Source organism: Nelumbo lutea, chromosome 2, assembly GCF_056320005.1.
Source record: "Nelumbo lutea isolate HS-2025 chromosome 2, American lotus-T2T, whole genome shotgun sequence".
NCBI lineage: Eukaryota > Viridiplantae > Streptophyta > Magnoliopsida > Proteales > Nelumbonaceae > Nelumbo > Nelumbo lutea.
The window spans coordinates 61,038,055-61,054,880 of NC_142685.1; the positions used below are offsets into that span (position 1 = coordinate 61,038,055).

At 38.5% G+C, this 16,826-nt stretch overlaps 1 protein-coding gene across 5 annotated transcripts; it reads left to right on the plus strand.

Moving 5' to 3' along the window:
* The first annotated feature begins 1,075 nt into the window (after positions 1-1,075).
* On the plus strand, positions 1,076-16,621 carry LOC148871071 (polyadenylation and cleavage factor homolog 4-like). Of its 5 annotated transcripts, XR_016107875.1 has the most exons (7): positions 1,582-1,986; positions 3,988-4,089; positions 4,479-4,745; positions 11,069-11,527; positions 12,652-14,646; positions 15,937-15,995; positions 16,267-16,621. XR_016107875.1 is itself a non-coding variant. In XM_088972657.1 (6 exons), exons 1-6 carry the CDS (start codon positions 1,588-1,590, stop codon positions 15,943-15,945), a joined length of 3,231 nt encoding a protein of 1,076 aa, XP_088828783.1. In that variant the 5' UTR covers positions 1,076-1,587; the 3' UTR covers positions 15,946-16,621. The 5 variants fall into 5 exon arrangements, 4 of the variants coding, with proteins under 4 accessions (XP_088828783.1, XP_088828782.1, XP_088828786.1 ...); XM_088972657.1 differs by having other exon boundaries at positions 1,076-1,986; positions 15,937-16,621; XM_088972656.1 differs by lacking the exon at positions 15,937-15,995 and having other exon boundaries at positions 1,126-1,986.
* The last annotated feature ends 205 nt before the right edge of the window (positions 16,622-16,826 follow it).

Sequence of the window (16,826 nt, forward strand, 5' to 3'; positions counted from 1 at the left end):
CCACATAAAGCTAAAAAATAACATGGGATCTTTGGTCAATAAGAACTAAAATCGCATTGACTAAATTTCACCCCTATCAAAATCCAAAAAGAATGCCCCCAATATATCAACAAAACGCAGAAATTTGGGAATGATGGTAATTAGTATTCTAGGAGAGGAATTTTTATGTTCTGCATAACTACATTTAGATTTTAGAAAAAAAATTCTAACCTGTGCAGGGTGGGTAGATATGAGATGTATAGAACGGTTCGTTTGTTCTTGTCCACTGAGTCACCGACTAACGTCTTCTTAGTTATGCCTCTATGTTTTCTTTTTTTTTTTTTTTTGTTCTTTATCACATACATTTCCTATTTTTGTTTATTGTTTATTTAAGGAAAATTTTGACATTTCATTATTTCCTTCAAAATTGAACAATGATATTAATTGTATCATTTGTTTGAAAACTTGGGGTACTGCAACCAATTTTGTAAATAATAGGGGTAGAGTTAGTCCATTTCTTAAAACTTGGGATAGTTTAAAATATTTTCCCTAGAATATATAGTTAGATGATCCGTTTTACTTTTTATAAGCCTTTTTTAATGATTCTAAAAAATTTCTTCTTTCACTCTTTGATCCCCGATCTAGTAGGGGTGCAACTTGGTAGATCCAATCCGAGTCTCAGATTGGGTTCAGGCCTCAGACTTCAAGTTTTTTTATTTATTTTTATTAGGTTTGGGACTAGCCCTTAAATAGCTTAAACCTGACCTGGGCCCAATCTACAATCTAACCTTATCTTAAGCCGAGTTCAGCCTAATTATACACATAGATACATACATACAATTTTGTATGTATTTAATGTATATATTCAGTATATCTATAATTTTAGAATTGGTTTATTAAACAAACCAAAGCTCGGGCCTGAGCTAATCCAAATGCATTAAATTATAATACGGTCTGGACTCGAATTAAAAAAATTGACCATAAAGCCCGCCCAACCCGCTGCACCCCTACGGCGGTCCCCGGTGGTAATCCGTTTCTAATTACCAGTTTACCACAGCGAACCCTCTCTCTTTTGATCCCTTCCCTCATTCTCTGTGACTCTGTCTGTCGAAAAACAAAAAGTAAAACGAGAAAATATAAAAAAAAGAGACTGAAGGAGAGAGAAACCGGGTCGCATGTTTCACCGCCACTCGATTCACTCGCTTGACCTTCGATTCGGAAGATGCCCGTAGACCCAACCAGCTTCATCTACTTTCATCGTCGTTCTCTGTCTCTGTCTCTCTTAGTCCCTCTACTCCCTTCGAACCAAATGCCCCTTCACTCCTCAATTTACGAAATTCGGCTACTCTTCGTCGGCTCCAACACTCCTCCTGCATCAATTACCATCTCCCCTGTATGATTCCATGTAAAACTGTTTGGCTTAGGGTTTTCAGGGACTCTCTCCCAATCGTCTTTTTCAGTTTCTGCTCTTAATTTTATTTTATTTTATTTTATTTTTTTATTCTTCCATGTCTCTGTAACATAAAGAAGATAAGGGTTAGGGTTTTGGGTTTCTATTTTTGTTTTTTTTTTCTTCTTTAAAATATTGGGTTTCTATAAGTGATGTAAATGGAGAGTTCGCGTAGATCCATTGATAGGTCGAGAGAACCAGGGCTGAAGAAACCTAGGTTGGCCGAAGAGGCCGAGCGGGATCGGAGTTCAAACAGTGTCGTCGTCGATCGTGAGCGACCCTTTCCACAAAGAGGAACCTCTGCCGTTTCCGGCGCCGGAGCAAGGCCGTTGCTCTCGAGGTTTAGAACGAATGATAGAGAGAGAGATGACCCTGTTCGAGGAACTTATCAGCATCAGCAACAGCAACATCAAGAACTTGTTACTCAGTATAAGACCGCTCTTGCAGAGCTGACCTTCAATTCGAAACCAATCATTACTAATCTAACTATCATTGCCGGGGAGAACCTTCATGCTGCAAAGGGCATCGCTGCCACTGTCTGTGCAAATATTCTTGAGGTGAACCGGTTTATGCCGTTCTTCCTTACTGTATCGACTGTAACTCTTTGTGTGATGAATTCAGAATTATCTTCTCATTTTGGTGCTGGCGTTGTTTGCGTTGTAATAGCTCATTGAGGAAAAGGGAAAAAATAGACCTACTTTTTAATTTTTTTCGCAACTTTTCGCAGAGCAGAATGCATGCCTTCATTATTGATCTAGAATAGTGGAATACCAAATCTTAGACTGTAACTGAACTACCGAAGTTCGAAATAATGGATTTTAATTCGTCATATGCTTGGAATCAAGAATCTATTGATTATGGCACTGGAAGGTTTATTACCAGATTGGTCTTTATGTATTTTTATGTAGATATCATGGCAAATACATGATACGAATTCTCAGCAGAATTCTTTACTTGCTTGGTCCCCGTCTCTGGTAACATTTCAAATTGTCTACGATGCAAGGTCAGTAAACAAAGATTGCAGGTTGAATGTGTAAGCAAGAAACAGTATAGTCTGCATGTGGGTTTTCCGTGGTCAAATATCGTTTCCCTTTGGTTATCTTCCTAACTTCTGAATGTGTGATTTGGCCTTAAGCCTCAAGATGATTCTCATATTTCTTCACCACTTACCATATTATGCTCTTCCTTGTTGTAAATAAGGTTGCTAATATCATAAATTATCATTGATATGGGCCTGGGAGAAGCTCCTTTGTCCCGTTGACGTGTTGAATCAATTAAGAAGCTGTGGAATACCTACAATTTCTTACTATGGCATGCTACAGGAGATCAGCTGGATGTTAACTTGCATACATAAGCATATCCCTATGAGTAAGTTTGAAGATCACTGCCTTGCAGTGAGCAGACTGCTTTACTGGAGTATATCTCATGTTGGTGTGGAGAACTGTGGATGTGTTCAGAATGATCTCTTACATCCCTTGTAGCTTTGCTGGTTTATAGGACATCACTAGATTATCATTTCATTTGGGGGGATAGGTCCTGTATCAGCTTTCTAGCCAAATTTGCCTTCACAATGGCGAGTTCTGTTCTTGAACAGAAGTTTTTGTTTCAAGTTCTTTGCCATCATGCATGTGGACGTCTTTTTAACATTCAGCATCCTGGTGGTCAAATTTGTAAAACTCTATCAAAGATCCAGCAACTGCCGAGATTGCCTTATTTCCATGGGCCTGAATAAATGTGTACATGGTACAGACTGTAACATCAAGGGTTTGTAGGTGGTGTGGTAACATTTCATTCCAGCTCCCGTTGGTTTTCTTCTCTTTCTGTTGCTCAGAGACCCTCATTTTATTGGAAGGTTAGATTCTTGAAAACTACTTGTCTTCTTCTTGAGGGGTCATGGTTGTCAGAGTTCCTTTTCATGTTGATATTGAATCCATGAGTCCTAAGAGATTTACTCAAAATTGGCTTGAATTAGCTGCATTTCAGTTGGAGGCATCTGATTCAGAAAACCAGTTCATGTGCACAAAAGTCAAAACAGACATTTATTTCTTCTTGTTTGTCAGATGATTTGTGCTGAAATGTTTTCTCGTTTCCATGTTGATTACATGGAAAGCACTCCTTGATTGCCCTTCTTCCTCATTTCATTTTCATTTTGGTTGGCATCTTTCTGTTCTCATTATTTGGAGGCTAAATAATGATAAAAAACCTAGGGAATGGAATTCCTACTTGTCATTACATGGATCTTGTTCTTACTGAAAGCCCAAATCTGTAGATGTGGTTAAATGGTCAATGGCCCTCTCCAGGTCTCCTACCATCAGATGATTTATCAGATTTATTCTGTTGTCATTTTAGAGGCTGATAGTTGACCTGTATCTTGATCCTTTGTTATGTTATTTTTTTTTTCCTATTTACTGTTGAACCATGCTATAGTGTTTTAGGTTGCTGATTTCTATATATCTATTCAATGAACCTTATTCTTCATAAATGCTAATTATCATATTAGTTTTTGAGGAAGCTTGGTTATGTTTTTTTCTTCTGATGTTTGGGAACATAATTTGCAGGTACCTAGTGAGCAGAAGCTGCCATCTCTCTACCTTTTAGATAGTATTGTAAAGAATATTGCGAGGGATTATATTAAACACTTTGCTGCCAAACTACCTGAGGTTAGTTCTTCCATCAACCTGTTTCATCTGCAATGAAGTGGAGTAATTCCTAGAAATTGTATTCCGTTCATATTTTTTTCTTTATATATTGGAGAAATTGTCACTTACTCTTGAGGCTGATCCTATTAACCATAATTTTTATTGGTTCTTTAGATGCGTTCTTTGTATCTGATAGATCTGCAAAACAAATTAGGTTTAAACACTTTATATTTCTGAAGCTATTTAGTTCCTTGGAAGTTTTAATTGGTTGCAGTGTATACTCTTTGCTTGTTTATGTGTTTCTTTAATTTCACTCTATGTTGGTGTTTCTTGACTTTTCTGAGTTAGCTGGTATGCTTCATGTCATTTATTGTTTCTGCTAGTTGTCAATATTTTATTATTTTTTCTAGGTATTCTGCAAGGCCTATCGACAGGTGGATCCCTCAATTCATCCTAGTATGAGGCATCTTTTCGGCACTTGGAAAGGGGTATTTCCCCCCACAACCCTTCAAATGATTGAGAAAGAGCTAGGATTCCAACCTTCCATTAATGGTTCATCATCAGGAGGCACAGCATCTAGGCCTCTGCCTGATTCTCAGTCACAACACCCATCTCATAGCATTCATGTAAATCCAAAGTACTTAGAGGCAAGGCAGCGCCTTCAACAGTCAAGTAGGGTGAGTGCAGTGATATATTTGACTTCTGATAGTTTGTAGTCATCCTGCATATTGAATATATTGCTCTCATGCTACTGGATATGCATGATGCTACTGGATATGCATGATGGATCCCTTAAGTTGTCTTGCTTGTTAGTTTCTTTCTTAATGTAAATGCTTTTACTGGGCTTTCCAAAGATATTATATGGATGTTGCAAGTTCTGCAATAAGCTACTGTGAGCAGTTGATGTCTACTTTGTATAGTTGTTACACTCTACTATGGGGTTATAAATATTTCACTAATTGATTCTTGGATCAGCAAGGGAGTTTGCTTTTCTGGCCATTGTTAATGTATTGTCAGGTCTTCCATTTACTGTTAATTCCCATCTTCTAATTAATGTTTATGAACTTAAATGTCATTGCATGTATGTTATAACTTATAAAGTATCTTCTTTGTAGCATCTTACATGATTTCTATTCCTGAAACCTGAGAACATGGTGGATTTTTTTTTGATAGATTTTTTCTGATTAGTCATATATTTATATTATGTCACCGTCCTTTTGGCTAAGATCAAGTGTAATATCTATTCTTATCATTTTTTTGGATAGATTGACAACTTGGTACATTTATTAAAAGAAATACCGGCACATGATTCCTAGAGTAGACAACAGGACAGGTAAAAAATAGGCATCAGATTCTTATTGCAGAGGGCAGGATTAGAGAGTGTGAAGACTTTCTCCTACAATGTTTGGCCATTCGTTTCTTAGGAATCTGCCCAGACCTTGGAGAGGTAGAAAGGTGGGCTTCTTGTCCTGGAGTTTATTAACAAAACTGAAAGCGAGAAAGTTGGAAGGGAGCAGGATGCTCTTAATCTTCTCTCTTAAGACATAAGCAATCAGTGCATTGCACTCGGGCAAGTCATGGCTAAATGGGCATTGCATGTTCCTTTCTCGATTGACTCCAACAGCTTGTTTGGAGAGATAGAGGAGTTGCTACGACCGTTGGTGGATTCAAGTCTTCGGAACCCCTCCATTCTCGGTGTCCAACGGTTTTCACAGAAAGTGGTGATGCAGATGGAGGTTTCATAGCCAGCTGACTCATCAGATCTCTCTCGGAGCAACATCAAGTCCCTTCGATTGCTCATTTGGAGTAGAGCAGTCCGTGATATTTCCAATTCCGTTGAGCTAGTAGTAAGGGGTGTTAGGTACTTGGCTTTGAATAGCAGTGGAAGACTTAGAAACTCTTTCTGATTGGTAGAGCTTTGCTTTCCTAGGTCAACATTATGGTTTCAAACGAAAGTTGTTTTGTTCATCAATGGGCCGTAGAGCTAGTTGAGGCGAAGTCGGTGTGTCATGGTGGCTCCAATACCAAAGGTCAACGACCTTCTTTAGTGTCTCATGGTGGAAGAGTGAAATGGAAAATATGTAAACCTAGATCTAGGAGGTGTTGTGGTTCTTCATTTGCCAAAGGTGTTACGGTGGGTAACACAATGGATGGCAAGCCTTCACCGGCAGGAATGATGGCCTCTAATCTCCAAATTGTTCTTGCTTTGTCTTCTCCCTTTTCGGTTTCTCAGGCACACTTTTCAAATTTTGAATTTGCGCTCTTTGCTCCTAAACAAGCAGAGATGAAAACACGAACCAGGTTGGTGCATCCAGATGACTGGATCCAAGCCCAACTGTTTCGGTTTGTTGGACCCACTACCCTCTTGTCTTTCGTTACCTCGACCTGAGGCCCATTTGGAAACTGTTGTCCCATCGCTTTACCCAAAACCTATGGTGACATCTTTGCAAGCTCCCAAGGTTTAATTCTTGTGGGCATTGTATGGCAGAGATTCAGAGCTATTAAGGGGCCTTGTAGAAATGAAGAGCCCTCTAGCGGACGTCTATTGCAAGATTTTGAGGTTGGCTCCCCAACCTTGGGAACTGCATAAGTTGATGTGGCTGTTACTGGGTTGAGTATTTGAGACAATGTTTTGTCTCCTCAATAGATTGTTTCCTGAGCTGCTGGACTTTGGATCTAGCTGAGAATTTGAATCATGCAGATTCTAGGCCTTGCACATGCGGCTCCTCCCCACTTTCTAGTAATGTGAATCTTAGAGTGGAGAAGTTGATGTCTTTTGGCAATTTTCTTGGGGCTTCATTCACAGGGGGGCAAGAGGACCCAGTATGTGAGTGGATCAAAGCCAAGGAAACTTCTCTTGCACTCCATCTATGATTTGAAACTCTAGCTCATAGGGTGATTTGGAGTTAGACAACACAAGCTCAAGTTACTCCTTTACTAACTTGGATTACCTCCTAAGTCAAAGGTTCAAGAAACTTGCGGATTTTTATTATGCGACAGTGGTGAAGCCTATTCCCAAGGGTTCTCATAGCTCCAGAGGGAGGGCCAGAAGAGGCAAGGTAAGGTTTGTGCGTGTTGGTTGACTCTTCCTTATGTTTTCTTGTTGTGCTAGGTTGTGTGATGAGTTTGAGCTTATAAGGGTTTTGTGTGGTTTGTTCTACTTTGTCTGGGTTTGTTGTTTTGGATTGTTTGTTTCCTTGAGGGCTTGGGCCTCTTTCTCGGAGCTTTGGCTTAGGCCCCTTTGGTAGGGTTTTGACTAGTGTGGAGTGTACTTGAGCCAATAGCTTGGATGCTACCATCAATATACACCTCGTATGCTTTTTTCTTTCTTTTTTTCCTTAATAAATAAAACCTTACCATATTCAGAAAAAGGCATAAAACTTCTACTTTGTTCAATACAATTATATCTAGAAAGAACCAACTTAGCAAGATTATACTCTCTTATGAGAAATGCAGCCAACCTGAAAGATCAGTCAACTTTAGGAATTTGACTGGACATCCCTTATTTTTTTTTTTATGATAAAAAGAAAAAAATTATTAGAGAAAAATAAAAACTGATTACAACCACCAATAAGGTGCTAGGTTAACACCTTAACGCGACACAAAGGAGACAAGAACTCCATCACACCAAACAAAGGAAAAACATTAATCGCTCTAATCAAGACCTTCTGAGAAATCTCTCCCCAAACCACTGACGACCACACTTCAAAAGATAGACTTGGAAGAACTCCATTAATCAGATACACTACGATCATTCTTCCTCAACAAACTCATCCTCCCTCCCTTCAACTTCCTCATCCCAAACATCTCCACTTTTCCCACCTACAGTTTTCTTCATTCTCTCCTCCTTGCACCTCCTCTCAAATTCAGAAAAAGCTCTATGAACAAACTCCTCTCCACCCAGAAACCACACCTAAATATTTGCCTTCCTCAACATCCTTGTCAGCAAATTTCTCAATGTCCACACCATGGTTTAAAGTATCGATACAATACGCCCCGTATTGTATCGTATCTTTTGAAAAAGATACACCCCAACAGGTGTTTCGGGAACCCCACCTTTTTTAATAAAAAAACCTATTTTTAGCTACCCAAAAACCAAGATTTGAAAAAAAAAATAAAAAAAAAATGTTCGTTTGTTTCTAAGTACTGATACGCAGTAGCGTATCAATACTTTAACCTTGGTCCACACTACCAGTCTTCTCTTCTTTCTTCTCTGATGGATTCTCACCAATGTTCTGAAAATCGTAGGGAAGGTCAAATTGAATGGGATCATGAATCCTATCATAAATCCTAAGATTATTTCTATTTTTTTTACAAATTTATCAAAAAATTAAAGATATATTAAAATGCTAAGTGTATATAGGAAAACGATTTTACACTGTTTTTAATCCATATCTACCATATATCTACCTAAAACAATAGAATTTACAACTTATAATTAGAAGCCTAAGATGATATAATCAAGCTTGACTTGAAAGTCAAATAAATACACATGCAATGGCTATTTAATTTGCATATGATGCAGAATAAACTCTAACCAAGGTTTTTAAAATCGGATCGGATAGGGAACCGTTGTGGGGACCGGTTTCCAGGTCGAATGGTCCAATAGTGGCTCAAATTGATGGCCCGTTCTGACTTATAAAATAAAAAAATAAAAAAGGCCAAAAAACGTTGTCCGGGTCGACGACTCATCTCCCAGGTCAGCGGTTCGCTGGCCAAATCAATGGTTTTTTGGCCAAAAGCAGTTTTAAGGTGAAACGAAATTGGTCAGGTGACCGGTTCCCGGTTTTCTGGTCCGATTGTCTGGTCCGGTCCAGTTTTGAAAACTATGACTCTAACTTCTAATCTTGAACAATGTAAATAAACCATTTTCTAGTAGGGGCTTTAAAACAAGTCTCCCTTTACAAAATTAAATATAAACAAACAAATTCCAAAATAGAAAACTAATTCTTAATTAAGTTCATTTGAGCTGCAGTGAATCGTAAAAATTATGAATCAAATCATAGGATTCAAACAAAAATTGTAAGATTTTTGCAGAAAAGGATTCAGACATAAGATTCGAATCGAACCCTTGGGGTTCATGATTCAAATCATGAATCGTATTGTAAACCGTAAGATTTTAACAACATTGATTCTCACTACTCTTTTCAACATCTCCTCCAACCTCCTTCTCATCTCCCTCAATTCCAACTCTAGTCTCAAGCTTCTCAATTGGATTAATCACTGGCTGATTGTCCATTCTTAGAGTTGAGTCAGTCTTAAAATTTGCTCCAATCGAAACATACTGACAGGAAGATTTGAGCTTAACTTCTCTTCTCTTGTACCACCTTTTTGTATTAGTTAGTAGGACCTGCCCCAATTAGGCCTTCTTTTAAACGGGAACAGACTTTGGTAACATGCACAATATGGGGTTTGCTTGGACGAGATTTTTTTTGCACCTCCATCACCTCAGCAACTTCTATTTTGTTGCTTACATTCAGTATCCTAACTGGATATCCCTTATCATGATGTTTGACTATGATCCTCTTAGACAGTTAGTAGAGAAGGTTAAAGTAATAAATGTAGTCACCTTCCAAAAGAAAATTAAAAGAAAAAATATAAAAAAAAAATCATTTTATTTTATACTTTTGTTTGTAACTATTTTCATGTCCTTGAAGTTCTCTTCTTGCTGGTCCCACATGCACAAGGATCAGAGGGACAAGCAAATGTTGTATTTATTTTAAATGAATGAAATCCTAATGAGAAGTGCCTTCAAGGGATTATAATGACGTAAGATTATCCTGAGCTGCTAAGAATTATTGAATAGAAGCTAGATTTTGTAAGGCTAGCTAACATTAGAGAAGCTAGAATTCTGACATCTAACATGAACATCTTGTTCAAATGGATCAGAAGATTTACCAACTCATAGTGGGTGGGCTAGCTAGATGTGTAGGAAGGTTGGATGTATTCTGGGGTACCCCTCCTGGGTAGCTATTTTTAATGAGTCTTTATTTCCGTGTGCATTGTTAGCCATTCTTTTTGGAAAGGTATCGTGTCGTTGATGAGCCTAGACTTGCATTCTTATTTCATTTTCAATAATAAAAATCTCTTGATGTTGTTAATAATCAAATTTTTACATCTTTTTGAAAATTACTAGTGATATCTTAATTGTAAATTATGTCTTCGGAGATTTGACTTTAATTAGGTGATTGGTATCCTTAAAAGGGTGACAGGCATCAGACTTTACTAAGCAGAACTGGTTTTGGCATTTGCTTAGTCGTCCTTGTTCCATAGGTTCACTCTTCAATTTGATTCCTTTTGTTCTTTTAATTTATAAATAAAAAATACAAGTTCCTTAATCCACTTAAGTTGACTCCATCAACTGCAGAGCTTATCTTGGTTTCTCAACCTCTTGACTCATTTCCATGTTGCAAGTTGTGGAGCAATTAATCCACAGGTGTACAGTTGATTGGGTGATTATGTTCTCTATCAGGTTGCTGGTTTCTTCTATTGGGTGCTTAGGATTGGCATGCATGCCACTACCTTTTTAATGACCCTTACGAATATAACATTGTCAGTGTATATCTACATAATGATATTCATACAATTTTATTTTCCTTTTAATTTATCAATACATCTGGTTAATATCTGTAAAGCTATATTGTAACATAGTATATTTATGTGGACTGTCCTACCTTAAAGTGGTATAATTAGAGTTGTTGGTTTTAAATTTTTGTACTTAGTCCTTTCATTCTGTCGTAAGTGATTAATTCAGTTGACTAAATCCATCATTAGACCTTTCTTGGCTGTTTTCTTGGGTTTATGTGATGAAGGCAAAAGGAACAGCAAATGACAATACTGGTTCTGTAGCCTCTATGAGCATGTGGAGATGTCAGACAGAACAGCTAGAATTAGTAGTGGAGGGCTATGGACAGATTTATCTATTAAAGAAGCATTGTTATTATGTGTTTACCAATGCTTTATCCCTTTCAATTGCACCATAATGAATTTAATTTTGCAGAATGTTCCGCGTCCTCAAAAAGAAGCATTAAGCGAGCCAGTTCATGAGAAAAATAGTGGTGCAGGATATGGGGATTATGAATATCGCTCTGATATTTCAAGACATTCAGACTTGGTAGTTGGAAGAGCCACTGAGAGGGTTCCTGAGCGAGAAGGACTTGACAAGCCATGGTATGGAGCTGGCAGCAAGGCTACAGATGCAATTGTTAGCCAAAGGAATGGATTTGAAAGCCGGCATGGGTTTCAAAGCTATCGGGCACCCAGATCTGCACAGCCTGTTGCTCAGCTGCATCAAACACAGAGCATTGGAAATAGAAGCAGCAGAGGGATTTCTAGGAATTGGAAAAACTCTGAAGAAGAGGAGTATATGTGGGATGATATGAATTCCAGATTGACAGATCATGGGGCCCTTGATAGCTCAAGGGGAGATGGTTGGACTCCTGATGATGCAGAAAAGCAGGTAAGCTTGCAAACCAAAATGAATAGACAAATAAAACTTTGGATGCTTGAAACAACCTTCTGGATCCCTCACTGGAATAAATTTGATATGTATTTTTGCTAGAAGTCGTTTGGAGCAAAAGGTAGATTTTCATTGCAATGGGTCCTGCCTCTTTGTTGCCTTATGTTTTTTAGATGGTTAAACAATAGGTGCCATCATTCGAATTGGTTTTTCCCACCATTTCTCTTCTGATTAAATGCAATTATATGATTATAACCATATGATGCATTATCCTGTATGGAGGTGGTTGTTTTCTGGCCTTGCAAGAGGATTTATGTGTCTGTTGTTGTCTGAGGTTGACTTGATAATGAATATTTTCCTAATGGTAGCCCGTAGAATGGTTTGCCTCAAACCCCCTGGCATTGAGTCTGTGTCCTTTAGCAGTCAATGTTGCAGACAACTCTGTAGATGAATGTTCTTCACTTCTTTCTAGTCTATTGTTTCCATTGTAAAGGGTTAGAAAACAAGGTTTTGGCCATAAAAGGGTAGAACATATAACTGAAATATTTCAAACTGAAAAATTTCCTCTCCTTTTCCATTTAGACAAAATAGAGCCTAAGTTCCTAATATATATTAGTTTGAGAGTGTACCCATGTCCACTCCTTGTTTGTGAATTTTTGTTGGTGTGGTATTAACCATCTTGGAAATGTAGTGAAAAGAGAGCTTGCCTTTTCTACTTGATTTGGTCCCATGTAACTTGTCACTGCATCTAAGCTCTTGTTGGATGTAGGCACCCAATATGAATTAGTCTTTCTTCAAGATGCTCTTTACATGTCATACATTTTTAAGCCTCATACACATGGGGAATGATCCTCTCACTTGATTTTTGTTTTGTACTTTAACTCATAAAGTTGAATACAATCACTTGGTGAGATCATTTCCCATGTAGGAAGAGGTAAAGATTGACCACAAATACCTATAGAAATTTGGTAGGGGAAATGTTCAAAATGTTCCACTTGACGTAGTTTGCTTGTATTGGCAGGGTTGAAATATCTCTTTTTTTTAACAAACAGTGTATCTTGATCATTTTATAATCTATGTTGGATTGTCTTAACTATGCTGGTTGATTTATCTTTAATATCCAGGAGGTTGAAGAACACCTATCACAAACTCGAAGTGAACGTGAAATTGGCTCAAGGATTAAGAGAGAAACTTCAATGGATCCAGCCATAGCACAGAAAGGACAAGATATAACTGGGCATCGAACATCCTCAGGGTGGTCATCACAAAAGCCATTCCCAGTAGATGGTTTGATAAATATGGGTATAGCTTCATTAATTTCAGGCAAGTCAGAAGGGCAGTCTACCTCTATCTGTGGTTTGTCAACAAGCATGAGTTCATCTTTTGTCAAAGCAGGACATGTACTGCCATTATCAACCTCTGTTGTTGGAGCCCCAAGCATTGGATCTTTGACAACATCATCAACCTCCTTTGACACATCCACTGGAGTTTTGGGGCCACGTCATCAACCTCCTGGACCTGCTTCTCCATCTGGACAGTTGTCAATACACCAAAGTTCTCATTCACCTTCGTCTTCAGTAGTGCATCAACATCAACCTCAACCATCACACAGTATGACTGATGAGCCTGGTCCAAAAACTTCCCTACCTCCAGCACCATTGAACCAAATACCTCAAATTTCAAGTGGTCAAGATTCTTTTCCACTCATGTCAGGTACCTTGCCGTCAAATCAGTCACAGACCTCTCAATATTTACATACCTCATCTTCCTCAATTTCATTACCCCAATTAAGGCGTGTTCCCTTCACTCAGCAGCAGCCTGAGTTAAACCAGTCTCAGCCCTCTGGTCAAACCCAGAAACCACTGCATCGAGGTTCAATTTCTGGAACTCCCCAAGCAACAGAGCATCCTGCTCAAGGCCATTCAAATAGTCCTGCTGCAAATATCACAGGAGAAACGGATACAAGTAGTTTGTTGGCTGCAATTATGAAGAGTGGACTACTCTCAAAGACTTCAGTAAGTGGTAGCCTTCCCAACTTGAATTTTCAGGATTCAGGGGCACTGCCATCTAATTTGAACATTCACCCCCCTTTGCCAAGTGGGCCACCTCCTGTCCAGCTTGCAACATCCTCTGCATCCATGGTTGCATCAGCTTCTGTATCAGGCTTGGATTCTAGTGTTAATGTGTCATCTCTAACAGCAAACCCTCAAAGGGCAGCAGTACTACCCCCACTTCCACCTGGCCCTCCACCTTTATCATCTCTTGTAGGTAGCACAACATCGCAGACATCAAATATAGCTAGTGCTGTCCCAAAGCCACTTTCAAATCTTTTGAGCTCATTGCTTGCCAAGGGATTGATATCTGCATCAACAACTGAGTCACCAACTCTGACCACGACTCAGTTGCCAACTCAGCCTCAGAATCACTGCTTTGGTCCATCAAGCAGTAGCTCCATATTGGTTTCTTCAGGTCCCATTTCATCAACCATTCCTACAACATCTGGGAAAGAGTTGCATAGCTTAAAATCTGAGGTAAATAGCACGATTTCCTCATCCCAAATCACAACAGAGGCAAAGGACCTTATAGGCATTGAGTTTAAGCCTGAAATTATTCGAGAACCACATCAATCAGTAATTAACGCCCTCTTTGATGACACTCTTCATCATTGCTATGTATGTGGCCTTCGGCTTAAACTAAAAGAACGACTTGATAGACACATGGAGTGGCATGCTTCAAAGCAAACAATCCATCACAGGGCTTCAAGGAGATGGTACACAAGTTTGAATGACTGGGTTTCTGAGAATGGGGGACTGCCATCTGGATCCATGGACATTGCTTCCATGCAAGTGCTGGTGAAGGAGCTGGAGAAGGGTGAATTGATGATCCCTGCTGATGAAAGCCAGTGCATATGTGCATTATGTGGGGAGCTGTTTGAAGATTTTTACAGTCATGAAAGAGATGAATGGATGTTTAAGGGAGCAGTTTATATGACCATTCCAGTTGGAGAAGGCAACATAGGGACTACTGATAAGAGTGCTGCCCAAGGTCCTATTGTGCATTCGAACTGTATTTCACAAAGTTCAGTTTATGACTTGGGACTGATGGAACATATTAAAACGGTAAGGATCTTGTTCGAAAAAAAAAAATATAGGAAATCATGAGGATATGTATGACCTCTATCTTGACAGGTTTTTGTTTGGTTACCATTTTCACTTAGCAGGTGGTTGGATCCAGTGATTTAAAAGGCGCGCCTAGGCGCACAGGCGAGGTGCAGTCCTTTCAGGCGTGTGCCTTGCGCCTCAGCCCAGACGCGTGCCTTTTGAAAATTTGGCGCTTTTTTGCGTCTTTTTGAACATAATGGCTGGGCCAGGGGCTCCACCCCTGGACCCTCGTGCCATGCTCCTCGAGGCAAGCCCAAACAAGTCCACATTAGGTCTTAAATTCTTAGTTTTCACACAAAAAACAAGTCCACATTTGGGTTTTCCTCGAGGAGTGTGGCACAAAGGCGGCTCATGGAATCAGGAATATAATATGTTTTACATTACATTAGCTATGTGAAGTATTGCAATTGAGTGAAAAAAGAGATTAGAGGTTTTACATGCTTGAAAATGTTTTATGTTAGATTTTATTTTTAAATTCTCATTTGAATATGCTTTACATCTTATGTTTATGTATTTTAATTTTAGATAAAAGGTTTTTTAAAACATTATTTTAAAATTTAACTTTATATTTTTTAGTAATATTATGTTTAATATTTTTTTTTATTTTTTTGAATTTTCTGACATTTTTTTTATTTGTTAGCATTTTTTTTTGTATTTTTGCGTCTTGCTTCAGAAAGGGGCACGCCTCACCTTGCACCTTGCACCTCAGGTGCAAATTGACCCCTGCGCCTTGCGCTTTTAAAACATTGGTTGGACCAACATTTTATTTTTCTACCAGATTTCCCAATCCACAATAATGACCATATTGGATGGTATTAACCATCTTGATCTTAACAAACTTTATAGACATTTGTTATGTTGCTTTCATTAGGTCTTCTAGGTGAGAGCCCTATTTCAGAGCCTGAATGTGTGTATCATGGGGTTGGAAGTCATGCATGATATGGTGATTAGGTAATTTATATGGAGAGATTAACAGATGTTATGTGCAAAATTTGCGAGGATTTCTTTTGTTTGTGTAGGGTTGGATAGATTGCTAATATTCAGGTGCCCTGGTGTGTAGGATGAATTTAGTTTCTCTTAACAAGAAGCATTCTTCTTGTTTCTCTTGTCATTATCATAATATTCTTGCTGTCCCATTGATATTGGAAACTGACAAGTTCTCTTGATAAGAAATGTGTGAACATTACATTGCTGTTTCAGAGGTTAGTTCTAGACGTTTTATTATGTGGTGGGTTTTTTATTTTGCAGGAGACATGATGCTCTAGGGTGAAGAATGCGTGCCCTTCCTTGTAATATGGGCTCAATCAGTTAAGGCTGACATGGATTATCCAGATTTTACCCTATAACAGCTTACATGTGCATGATTATTGTCATGCTGGTTTGCCCATGTCTGAAATTTTCCTTGGGGCTACTCTTCACATTTTTGAAATGTGAAGTGTAGCCCCACTTATATATATCACTGTCTTTCTTCTCTTCACATTTTTGAAAGAAAATTTTATAATTCCATACATGGTTTTTTACCTTGGCGTTCTTGACTAATATCGCTTGTGTTTCTTTATGTTTCTGTTCTCTATTAAGTTTTGGTGGTTCCAGTGTCTGGCAAGGCGGCCGCTTCATGTGCAATCAGCTCTGCGATTAGAGTAGATGACCAACCCGCCACAGAAACAGATGTACTTGTTTTGTTAATATCAACGGAAGTTTTGATGCATGCTTCACTTTTTGGTTTTCTTTTGTTAAAACGTGGTCTCTCACAACCTTCACCTTCGGAAGACAATAAATCGAGTCCCTTTACTTTTTCTCATCCTGCTTTCAAGATAATGTATTCTGAATTGTCTCTCTCATGCTTGTCAAGTAGGTTATTATGTCTTTCATAATGTGGACGGTTTTGTTTTTGTTTTTATATGATTTGATTGATGGATTTGGGTACCTGAAATCTTTTGTTCATGTGCGTTGTGAGATCCAGGACAATGTTTAAGAGTTTCTTTAATTTGATGTCGCTGGAAAAAGTAAAAAAAAAACGAATATTAGATAATTGGAAGCTCTTCATTATGAATCAAGAACGGTGCAGCACAACACAGCACCCCTTTGGCTTGCATTGCTAGATATTATTACGGTACGATAAGGTTGACTTATTGACA

Bases quoted from the DNA above. Each gene is read 5' to 3' on its own strand.
- LOC148871071 (XM_088972656.1), top strand. From the start codon at position 1,588: ATGGAGAGTTCGCGTAGATCCATTGATAGGTCGAGAGAACCAGGGCTG. The intron at 1,987-3,987 runs GTGAACCGGTTT...CATAATTTGCAG, and splicing joins TCTGTGCAAATATTCTTGAG to GTACCTAGTGAGCAGAAGCT. The intron at 11,528-12,651 runs GTAAGCTTGCAA...TTTAATATCCAG, and splicing joins CTGATGATGCAGAAAAGCAG to GAGGTTGAAGAACACCTATC.